At 35.3% G+C, this 13,016-nt stretch overlaps 1 protein-coding gene across 2 annotated transcripts in view; it reads right to left on the minus strand.

Annotated features, from left to right (window-relative positions):
* Positions 1–13,016, minus strand: part of Il1rapl1 (interleukin 1 receptor accessory protein like 1) — a 1,234,859-nt gene that overhangs the window by 636,144 nt on the left and 585,699 nt on the right. For both annotated transcript variants that reach the window (XM_005368608.3, XM_026789983.1), the window contains exon 3: positions 4,128–4,407. In XM_005368608.3, coding sequence (XP_005368665.1) covers positions 4,128–4,407 — 280 coding nt within the window. The remainder of the gene's footprint in view (positions 1–4,127; positions 4,408–13,016) is intronic.

Raw genomic sequence — 13,016 nt, forward strand, 5'->3', positions numbered from 1 at the left:
AAAAGATCTAGGGACAGGTTCAGCACACTGTTCCTAGTGTTTCAAGGTTAAAAAAAAATTTAGGTCTATTATATATCTACACACTAAAACCATTATAGTATAAGCTCACATCTTAGACATTGGCTGAAAATGAATCAAAGACATAAGCATTATATATGTAGCATTAGAATGTTTGGCATTCAAAATTTGAAAGATTACACATTTAAAAATCAAGAAAAAACACAGAGAAGCAAAAGTTTCACTTCACACAACAGTATTATCCATACATAGAAAACCTCGTAACAGGCATCATCAAGCTGAAAACATTGTTCTGCAAAGTAAATTAAAATGATGAGCAATGAAGCCATGATGTGGCAAAAAGTATTTGCCAATCACGTATTCATAAAGGAACTGGAATCTAGGCATGCAAAGAATTTTCGAAACCCAGCAAAGAAGACAAGCAATTCAATTATAAAATAATAGACAAATGCATTAATGGAAACTTTACTGAAGAAGACAGAGATGGTAAATTAGCGCATAAAGATGTTAGCCGTCATTAACTATTAGAGAAATGAAAATTAAAATCATAATGAGATGTCACAAGAAACCTACCAGAATGGCTTTAATGACAAAATGGTATAATTAGTGGTGAACTCTATCACCTGCATTGCCAGTAGGAGCACAGTAAAGTTGCTTTGTCAGCTAATGTGCTGGTTTGAAAGGGAATGGCCCCTATTTAAATGGTTAGTCATCAGAGAGAGGAACTATTTGAGAAAGAGTAGGAGGTGTGGCTTTGTTGAGAAAGGTGTGTCACTGGGGGTGGCCTTGAGGTTTCTAAAACTCAACTTTCAGGTAAAATGTAAGCTGCTAGCTACTGCTTCAGCACCACGCCTGCCTGTCTGCTGCCTTACTCTCTACCATGATGATCAAGGACAAAACTTCAGAAACTGTAAGCAAGTCCCCAGTTAAATGCTTCCCTTTATATGTTGTGTTGGTCATGGTGTCTCCTCACAGCAATTGAAAAGTATTTAAGACAACTAGTTTGACAGAATTCTTTTAAATTGATGGCATAACAATCTTATTACACACACACACAGACAGACAGACAGACACACACACACGTATATACACACTCTTGTACATTTATGCCATAAGAAGTAGAACAAATTTTCCTATTTTAAAACTTCTAGATACTTTTGTTTGTTCTGTCTTAGTTTGCTTGCCATTTTGAGATACGATTTCCTTATGAAATCCAGGCTGATCACTAAATAAACAAGCCCTACTGTGCTGAGATTGTAGGAGTGGGTTACTGCTGAGGGGAGAAACTTTAGCTTTACCTGATTTACGTCAGAAATAGACCAGATGCCATTCGGTGAACTAAAAAAACCAATGAACACTATTCAGGAATAAAAAGAAATGCAACTGTTTGGATGGAATTCAAAGGAGTTATCCTGTGGGAAAAACCCAATTCCAAATGATTATATACTATATGATGGCTTCCATTTTGAGTGTAACATTACTATGAAAGAATAGGACAGCTCTTTGCACAGGTAGTGTTATTCTATATCTTGACTGCCCTCATGACATTATCCTCATTATGATATTGAACCAGATCTTTGAAAAATCTCAACGTTGAACCTTGGGAAATCCTTCATGATATCTCTGAATATTAACTCTCCTTGCCAATTACAATTTTGTAATTCATTCAGAATTACTTTTTGAATAAAAAAATCATAAATCAAACAATATGCCACCATGTGGGGCACTGGCCATCTCTATATAGGAAACTTCCAATTGTGCATAATTCTGTAAAGTGATGAGTTAAAATTAGGAGGTCAAGAACTCATGAAAATCTGTATTCTTTTATAAAGTATGCTTATTTCTATAGCTAATAACGATAGAAACAAACCATTACTGTCTTTCATTCATTTTATAAAACATTAAAATAAAAATAAGGAAAAATTTAATAAAAATATTTTATATGATTCAAGCAACTCTGTGATGTTGTTCTTTTAAAAGGATAAGGAAACTTTAGTTCATTATAATAATAGTAAACATAGATATTTCTTGACTTAAAATACTCCACTGCATATATTTAGGTATATATGTGAATTAGATGTACATAAGGCCTGTTAAACTATGTCACTGGTAAGTTAATACCATACACTTAAGAGAAAAACTGGAAGCTTATCTTAAAAGCTCATGCTTTGAAACTTCTAAAATTCTTTGCTAGTGAATTATTTAGAAAGTAATCATGACAGTTTGTGACCTGTCTAATAGCTAACGATGTGCCAAAATTACAGAGACTCAACAATTTTAGGCTTGTAACTGTCAACAGCAAGTCATGTTGCTTTAAATGCTTTTCTTTTTTATAAAGATTTTGAGAACCTTTCTCCAAATTGGAAAAGGAAGCCGCAGCATCATGAGCTGCAAATCAATGGCATGCTTGAATTTCAGTGGCAAAAGTTACTATTTCCTCTCTTTGTCACTTCCTCTAGAATGCAGCTTGACACGCATTAAACTTTAAGCCTTTTTGCCTTTCAATTTCACCTTCCATTAAAATGTAGACATATGAACAGATGGCAAAAGGCATCATTTTGGCAAATTGTCAACTTTTCATTCATCCTTGCAACTCTAAATGCAGGGGTCATTTTGTTGAAAGTTGTGAAAGGACTGGATCAGAGGTTATATTTAAACATATAAAGGAATTGCAGGTCAGTGCTTTTGAAATTCAGATTACTAATGTGACACATTATTTTGCCATCAACAACAAATGAAGAAAATGAGTGCTTTAATACAATTGAACATGACAAATTTCAGATGAATGATGTGACCCTGCATTTATGTGTTTTATATAGTCCCCTGACATTTTACATTCCAGATAGAAAATATGAAACTAAACGATGGTTCAACATGAGCAGGTGGTCTTAGACTAATATGGCAGTCATTCATCAATACTCACACTCACAACATGTATATTTCTTTAACTTCTAATACATGGGGTTTTTTTTTTGTTTTGGAAGGTTCTTTTATGTTCAACTCTTAAGTGATTTTGAGGTATTTTAACATGCCAACACACCAGTGGTGAGGCTCTAGCATAAACCACAGTACAGGCCAGAGGAATGTTTGCTGTTAATCAGAATTTCAGAAGTAGAAGCTGAATTATAACTACAACAAATATTAAAGAATTTTTTAAACATTTTCACAGTTCACAGTCAACTACTTTAAACTTTTCATTATATAGCAAAACAGTGAAATTCAGAAACATCAATAACTATAACTAAACACACCTTCCTTCCTTATAATCAGCTTGGTAACGGCATTCACTATCATTTATGAAAGGTGCTATTCACAGCCCATGAAAGGCTAAACATGCTTGAACGGGGATTTTTAACTGTTAATGTGTTAAATGGATACTGTTTTAATGCATTAAGTAAAATGCATATCTTTTATTTTATGCTGAAAATGTTTATAAATATGCAATTAATTTCTTTATGGATAATAGCAAATACTTGTTACTAACTTTGATCCTTGCTCATGAAGACTCAGATTTTGTTTTGACTAGTAGTTGTCATTAACAAAAGGTTCTGTAACAAAATCTTTATATTCCCTAATAGGTCAACATTACCCTTCTTTCTGTGTGTGCACAGGCACCATACACACACACACACACACACACACACACACACACACACACACACACACACACATAAAACACACCACTATTACCTAAATCATCTTTGCATATGTGCATAAACCAGAGGAGTCTCTGCTCTGTCTGTGAAGGGCAATAACAAAATGTTACTGACCATTTAGCAATAAACTATGTGTCTCTTCTGCAAGACTTTGCTTACATTTTATTTGCAACATTTTACTTCCTCTATAAATTTTATTTCATAGTCTTTAGTAATTTCTGGCAACAGAAGTAGATATCCAGATGGTATCTCTTTTCTCCATAAGCTTGAAATAATGTCTCAATATAAATTCCAATCCCATCTTTTTATGATTTAGATTCTAAATTTTAGTACATGGCAACACATGCAAATATTGAGACAATATGTACAGTTGAAAGTGACAGCAGGAAGCTTTAAGTATTAGAAAACACTATGTAGTTTCATTGAGTCAATAATAATTTCATTAAAAGGTACCTGATGACACAGGCATAAAGCCCACTGTCCTGTAGTAACGTTGGTCTGAACCAAATGGAGTCTTCTTCTTTGCTCATTCTACTTCCATCAAAGGCAATGGGCTCTTCAAAATCTCCAGGACCAGAGCTTTTATACCACATTAAGCTGAGTCCAGCGCTTTGGGCAAGGGAGTAGTTTGTTCTGATGTAACCATAAAAGAGTGCACACTTGATTCTAACAGGCTCTCCCACCAAAACTTGGTATTTCTTGATATCAACAGACCAATCAGTGCATCCATCAGCTGCAATAATAAAGAGGAGAGAGAATGAAATCATTAGAGAAAAGAGTTAGCAACATACTTTTTCATTCCTTCATTTATGTAACTGTTTACAGAGTCTATGAGCTGAGTCAGACTTATACTAGACATAGAATACATACAGTGATGAAGAACACTGAGAATTGTCCGTTAAAAGGAGTTTACTCTGCTGGCAAACAATGCATTGTTTACTTGCTCCTTCCAATGTTTAGTTTTAGTTTGTATCACTAAGTTCATTATTTATTTATTGTTGCTCGGGTTTAAATATGCCATTTATGCAGCTCTATAAAAATAATTCTGGGCCTTTAAAATATTTTTCCTTTGTTCTGTAGAATTGAAGCTTTGTCAGTAGAGGGGGCCAGAGAGACATTGCTGTTCTAGTATGCTTACTTGGCAGGTTTTTTTTTTCAGCAAATATGGCTCCCCAGCACCTGACTCCGGAAGTGAATGGTACCCAGCAGCTTCATAAATTTTTTTGCAATCCTTCAGGTGAGACATCTTCTAACCAGTCTTTCCCCCAAGAAATTCAGAAAGACTGTTGGCAATCTCTGGGGCAGTTGTATTACCATCGGGTTCTACTAATGCAGAAACTCTATGGTTTGTCACATTCAGTTAAGCCAGACAATACATTCCCAGTAATGTTTGCATCTCTGTTCTGAGGATAGACAAATAATGGGATCCATTGTTTGGAAGTTCAATTTCGTTGATTTGGAGAATGGTAATCAATATTCTGTCAACTAAAATTTTCTTTTGCTATGAACTGAATATTTGTGCAGCCCCCTCCCCAGCACAAATTGAAGCAGTAACAGTATAATACACTGGTGTTTGGAGAAGGAACCAGGTATGAGTGTTTGGAATTAGATGAGGTCAGATGGCCGTGGCTCCTTCTGATAGGATTAGTGCCCTTAGATGTAGAGACATGAAAGTTTGTTTTTTCTTCCATTGGGACTCAAAAAAAGATCATTGTGTAAGTACACAGAATGAAGGTAGCCACTTGTAAAGAGAGCCATCACTAAAACTGAACTGCTTCATACCTTAATATTGGAATTCCCAGCTACCAGTACTGGAAGAAATAAGCTAACATTATATAAGCCACTCCATCTATTATATTTTGTTATGGAAGCCCAAGCAGAAATATATATCACTAATATTTCACATTTCACTTTACTATTACAATCTCTTTTTACATTTCATAATTCTCTATAATTTTATCATTTATTATAAAAATTTTGTGAAAACTACAGTGTAGTTCTTTCACTCTTTAGACCCATGCCGATAACTTTAGAAATGAATGTCATAGTTAAAATATATAGAAAGAAATAAAATTGAGTTGTGCTCTGATAGCAGTTTCACAATCAAACTCAAGGGTAAACAGGTCCTGCTTTGATGTCTGTGAGTATTGAGGAAAATATATAAATAAGAAACTGTGGTGGAAAATAAAGAAGCTAAGGCTTACAGTTTTTCTTTATATATTTTCCAAAGGGACCATTTTCCAAATTTCAGACAAACTATTATTGCATGGCAATAATGACCTGGGACTTTCTATATGTCTAAACTGCTATGTACTTAACTCAGCTGCTGAATCTTAGAACAGCAGGCATATTCCCACATATTTGGTAACAGCATCTTTTAATATCCCCTCCCTGATACACATACAAAATAGTAGATTCCAACATTACTGATACACCAACACTGTCCATATGCCTGAGTCATCAGTAACTTCTGAGATAAAATATGACAAATGATCAATTACAATAAGGTCTACTCAAAATATTTGAACAAATATTTAAATTATGAAATTGCTTTCTTGTTCAATATTTCTAATATTTTTCATTATTTTTACAACTTTTTCTTTCTCATCCCATGTGTTCATTTTTTCCATTAATTAGTACAAAATAATTTAGAGGCATGATGACATTTTACTCCAACACACACCAGTATCTCCTTAAAAGCCATTTTGATTATACCACAAAGTAGTTTTTAGCACTGTACTTTAAAGGCATCTCAAATTTTAAAAGGATATATGATCACCTAAAATTGTACTCTTGCTGGCTAAAATTATTATTGATTCATTCGCTTCATTCAGATTTTCCTTATTTCAGTGTATAAGTTCTCATTACTTGGAAAAATCACGGGGAAAAAAAGCATATTTCTATATACTTTTGATTATGTAAAAACAAGGCAAATTTTCAATTTTTTTTCTTAGTTTTTAAAAATTACTATGAGTTAATTGTAGAGAACATTATTAAATCTGTTTTTCTTTATTCTAGAATAAAACATCCTTCTATCAAGTCTCGTTTAAAAAGTTGAACCTTCAATGTGAAGATTCCATGACAACAGCCTCTTTCCATATTTCTCCGCAGTAATACTTCTTTAAAATCAATGAGAGTTTATGAAGCTAGAAAATTGTGCGGGAAAATAAAAGAAGGAAACTGTATCCTTATTTCTTTCTTCTACCACCCTTAAATTTGAGGGAATTTAGATGAAGACAGTGATGGAACTGGGACTCAGAACTAATTGCTTTCGAGAGAGTTCATACTGAAGCATCATTTCATGAACAAAAGCTATATACACTGGAAAATGTCAATATATTCAAATGAGATTAGAAAAAGTATTTTAATTAAGTCACTATTCCTACATATGTAAGAGCTCAAAATATTTCCATGGTAACAAGCTTAAAGGTTGAATTCTAAAAAAAAAATCTAATCATAGAACTCACACATATTGCATCCTAATATGAATATTTAAGTGTCAGGTGTGGTAGAACATGTCTATAATCCACAGACACAAGAGGTGAAGACAAGAGAATCAGGTGATGAAGGCAAGCCTGAAGTATACAATGAATTTACAGTCAGCCCACATTACTTAGCTAGATCTCACCAATTAAAAAAAATGAAATAAAAAACTTTATAAAAGTGATATAGTTCAGTGGTAGGGTGCGTGGTGAGCATGTATAAGGCACTGTGTTTAAACTAAATGAAATGTAAGTGTTAGAATTAAAAAAAAACATCAATAATTTTGTCAGAAATGATCAATTCAACTTCTTTACTGAGCTGATAATTCTTGTCTCTAGATTATTTTTTGCTGTTAAATACTCACAACTCAGTTATTTCCTTATGTATTCATGTATGGAGAACCAGGTTCATTTGAGTTCACAGTCTTGTTGAATATATATATATATACGTATATATATATTCACGTATATATACACATATATACGTATATATATATTAGTAATCTAAAACAGGGCTGCAGTAATGAGAATTTGCAATGATATTTCTGGTAATATTTCATGAAAAGGAGATACTGGAGATATATGTGGAACTTTAGCAAGTTGACCACACTAAGAACAAGCAGACAAATACACATACAGACATGAAGAAAAAAAAGTCATATAAGTATGATACTGCATGTTTTATAAGAACTCCTAATGAATTTGTGTTGTCTCTAAAAATTAAGGCAAAAAAATAACAAGATATAAAAGGAAAGAGGTAAACAAAGGAAGGATCTATTGTTGGTTTTAAGAGATGTTTAAAAGTGTTTAGATTCCTTGTAAGAGCAATGGTGTACCTTGAAGCATTTCAATCAGAGAGTGGTAGAGCCAGGTTAATAGTTTTCCCCTTAATGTACTATACAGAATTTTGGGTCCAAGAATAAAGTAGAAGAAGGTTTTAACCAGAGAAGTAATATGTACAAGGCCTGAATTCAGCAGACACAGTAGAGATGTAATGTTTGTCAAAGATTTCACAGGTACAAATGGTCAGGAGTAGTCAATTGACTGAATATAAATAGCAAGAGAGAGAAGTAAGATAAATTTACTTAGTAACTCATGATTTTGGTTGTGTTATAGACTTAACAATTTCATAATAGGAAGTCAAAGTTCTTTATGTGTCAAGTGGTAATGTCATTGAAAGGCATTTTATCATGTTCTCATTAAAAGATTTTAGACTATGAACATACAGAGAATTTTAAAAGTCTCAATAGATGGAGTTAAATTGTTTGCTTGTATTTTCTGTTTTTCTAAATGGAACTAACCAGAAGTGAATGTCTGGCATAATGGCATCAATAGATTTTACTCTTTGAAGGTGAAGTAACCCAAAGTTGAAGACATGATTGTCAGTAATAAATAAAGGTCATGTGTGCAGTATATCACAAAAACTGAACAAAAGACTGTGGATAGGTTTTAAATAGCCACTGACAGATTTGCTTTCAAAATATAAACGTCATAATTAAAATCTGGCATAATTACAGTTGTCATTTTAAGGGAAAAGCAGAAGCCACTGCAAGTTAATCTGTGCTAAGGACAGCAAACCCCACCAAAAGCTAACCTTTGCATTCCACTTGCATTCACAAAATGCATTGGACCCAACTTTACTTTCTTAATCACATTTACCAGGTGGTGGATTGCTTCCAGATTTTCCCTTTAAAAATATATACAGTGTAACAACTTTCGAAGAGCGCTTTCAAATATTTTGGTAAGTTCTAAGATATGATGCTTCTCAGGAGGCTCTGCCAATTATCCTGAACACAGCCTCTAGAAACCTTTTGTCTGATAAGGCCTAAAAATTATTATCAATCAGCCTTTCAAAGTAGGTCATCTCTAGGTGAGTGTAGACCTTGCTTAGCTGTAATCGTGTTCCTTCTAAGATAGGCTTCCCTGTTGATCAGGGAAAAGCTGGCTCCTAGATAAACAATAACTGAATAACGTAATTTACCATGGTCATATTTAATCTCTAAATTCTAACAGGTACTGCTAATTTGAAAACAACAATATTGCTTTGCATGTTATATATTTTGTAAGGATTTTCTTCAAACAAGCATTTGATTACAGTTAATAAAATAGAAGGGAAACTAGAGGAGAATAAAGCATTCACAAGCTATGATCTTAACATATATATTAACTTATAAGTTATGTCAGGATTCCCCCAATGAGAAGCAAATTCACAATATGGAAGTTAATGCAGCAATTGTATATATCATTGAGTAAAAAAAAATAAAGTCATCACTGAGAATGATAACATGGAGATTACATAAACCATGTTTCAAATCAGTCTTTAGTGTTTCCACTCTATCATAGTAAACAACCACTTTGTTGTTGGATCACTACAAATGTGGAAATATTCTGGAGACTTTGGGATCCAGGGAAAGTAGAAATAGACTTTAAAAAATAAATAGAGATGACTCAGCCAGAATATCATACATTATATTTTTATCATATTCAGCCCAATTCCCTCATATTCACTTCCTATTCTATATGATACAACTTTGTGTACTCCAAATTAAAAAAAAAGTATATTGAATACCATTAGTTCTGCCTATATACTCTCAAGTATGTGACTGGTGCGGGAAAATTGTCTGTATTCTCTCAATCATGTTTTAAATAAATGCTGATTGGCCAGTCAGGAAGAATAGGCGGGAAAACCAGACAGGAAGTAAAAATTATGCAATGAGAACAGGAGAATTCTGGGAGGGAGGAAGCTGATTCCTCCCACTCCTGCCCAGACCACCGAAGCAGCAGGATGTGATCTGCCCCACTGGAAAAAAAGGTCCTGAGCCACATGGCTAACATAGATCAGAAAAATGGGTTTATCAAGAGGCTAGAGCTAATGGGCTAATCAGCTTATAATTTATGGAGACCTAGGTGTGATTTTCTTTGGGGCTAAACAGCTGGGGGTACCGGGCAGGACAGAAAACCCCAACAACAAACAAGCAGCCTGGCCCCCCATGTTACATGTGACCATCAACTGGAGCATTTTAGAGCTGTCAGGAGCCACTCCCTTTAAAACTGCTAATTCTCCCTTTTCTGTTAGCTATCAGTTACCAGCACATCCTCAGGAAGAGGTGGGGCTATGTGGCTACTTCTCCCTTTAATGCTGGAATTTTATCTTTTTAACCCTTCCTAGGCAAGAACATCCAAACTGAGGAGAAGTCCATGAAGTTTGGAGTAACAGCCTGGTATTGATCTCCCCTGTCCTGCATACAAATAATAAAACTCTGCTTTCTCTGTCTAGCTGTGTTTCTGCCTCTGTCTTTCTCTTTCCTGTGTGTGTGTGGGGGGGGGGTATAGGTGTGCCGACTCATGTGTGTGCCTGCTGGGGATTAAATCCACATCTATTTTTATATTCATTTTAAATATAAACTCTTCTACTGAGATGTATCCCTATCTCTTAAATATCTTTCTGATAATCTGATACATTTGTATAACTTTAGTTTTTGCCTTAAAGTACTTGGTTCTCTATAGTAATCATTCATCTACCCTACAACTTTAAACATAGACACACACACTTGACTCTAGCTTGTTTTTTTTTTTTTGTATTGGTCCTGTAAAGTCCCCTTAGGAATTCTTGAACTAAAATGTAAAATTACTGTCTTCTCTAACCAGACATCTTCTCCTGAGAAAGCAAAAGGAAATACAGAGCTGTACATATAGTACTTTTTTTATCTCCTTGATCCAGGTAAATCAATTCTAGTCTTAGATTGTTTTTTCATGTGTCATTTCTTTTCGGATTTGGAATTTATCTGATCAATTTCTTGTATAAAGACTCAAAGGAAAATAATCCCGATTACCAGTCATACTTAAGTGTATTAATGGAAACTTTATGCGTAACTTGTTTGTCCATCATGTTATGCCATTCACTACTCTGTCTCCACTGTAGTCCAGGGGACGCTATAGATGCTAATGGTATTGCGGTGAAAATAATAAGTTTCCAATTCTTTGAGAAGTCAGATAAAAATCATCGGAATACATTGTATCAAGAATTAAAATTGTCATCTCAGGCTCTGCAGCAGGAAACCTCGAGAAACTTTTCCTGCCCCTCTCATGCCATCTCCTGTAGGTCCCACAGGTCTTCCACAATTCGCGCCCCCTCCCATGCATTGGTTTGTCCCAGCCTCCAACCCCAGCAGGTACCCCATGATAACTCAGGAGCTGCTCCTGCCAAGGCAACAAGTAGGCTGACAGTGGATCCACCCATGTCTTCTGCTCCTCCAGACTCACCCACCCCATTCTCATCCTCAGCTCTGTAGCTGAAAACATAGTGTGCCCCCCCTTTCTTCTCTGACCCCATCCTCGACAGATCACAATGATCTTCTTCAAATCCTTCCTTCCCCAAGCTCATCTCAGTAACCCAGCCTCCAACACCAGCAGACATTCCCTGTGAACACACCCGCTGAGCAGGCCAAGGAAAGGGGTAAGCTAACTGAAGATCTTCACCACCATCTCCTATCCCTTCTTCTCCCAACCCATTTCTCCAGCCTTATTCCTAGCTTTGCAATGGAAAACCTTCGACAACCTTTTCTGCCCACCTGTTGCCATTTCTTATAGATCCCACAAAGCCCAGAAACTCCCTCTACTCACTTGTTGCTTTATCCTAGCCCCCAAATCCAGCAGGCACTTCATGATAACCCACAGACCACTCCTGCAAGGGAAGCATGTAGGTTTTAAGTAGACCTCCCCTCTCCTTCTGTTCTCTGGATCCAACGCCCCAGTCTCATCCCCAGTCCAATACCAGACCTCATAGAGGGTGATCTCTCTTCACCATCACTCCTCATTCCAATAAGATAAAATAAATGGATTCTTGTTGAACACTCTGTTCTTCTTCCTTATGTGAACCCCCTTGCAACCCCTAGCCTATCCCCAATGTCAGCTCCCAATATCAAAAAAACACATTTTATTTGGAATCCCCAATAGTTACAAGTCTCAAGACCAAAGAATGTTCTTACCAGGCAACATACAAACAGCATACTCTCCAAAAACCATGAGAGGAAACAGAAACCAAGGAACAAAATATCCATCCAACAAAGACAAATCCAGAAATTAGCACCTATACCTATAATCATTTCAGTTCCAGATACTTAGATGTCGTGGTAAAAACACAATAACAGTTAGGGTAATATGTCTCCACTAGAGCCCTGATACTCTTCCACAGCAGGTCCTGAATATTCCAACATGACTGAAGCACAAGTAAAACTTCTTAAAACCTTCTAATGAACAGGAGTTTAAGTTGGGGGAAAGACCGAGAGGGAGAGCAATGAAAGAGATATCTTGAGAGAATCATTACGGGGTTTGGGAGAAACCATGCTAAGTCAATGCATCTTTATGTGTAGATTATACGATAGAAAAAATACATAACTAAGCCCAAAAATTCCACCAGGGAACTCTTAAAACGGATAACACTTTCAGCAAAGTAGCTGGGTACAAGATAAACTCGCTAAAATCAGAAGCTCCCTCCCCGACACATATAGAAATGACAAATGGACTCAGAAAGAAATTAGGGAAACAACACCTTTAGCAATAGTCACAAATATTATAAAATATGTTGGAGAAACTCTAACCAATCAAGTGAAAGACTTGTACAATCAAATACCTCACGTCTTTGAAGAAAGAGATTGAAGAAATATAATAAGATAAAAAGATCTCCTATTCCCATGGATCAGTAGGATTAATATAGTAAAAATTACCATCCTACTAAAAAAAATATACAGATTCAGTGCAAATCCCTCTCAAAATTTCAAGAATAATTCTTCCCAAATCTTGAAAGGACAATTCTCAATTTCATGAAAAACAATAACAACATAAAATCTAGGATCGATAA

The sequence above is a fragment of the Microtus ochrogaster genome, unplaced genomic scaffold (genome assembly GCF_000317375.1).
Source record: "Microtus ochrogaster isolate Prairie Vole_2 unplaced genomic scaffold, MicOch1.0 UNK36, whole genome shotgun sequence".
In the NCBI taxonomy this organism is placed as follows: domain Eukaryota; kingdom Metazoa; phylum Chordata; class Mammalia; order Rodentia; family Cricetidae; genus Microtus; species Microtus ochrogaster.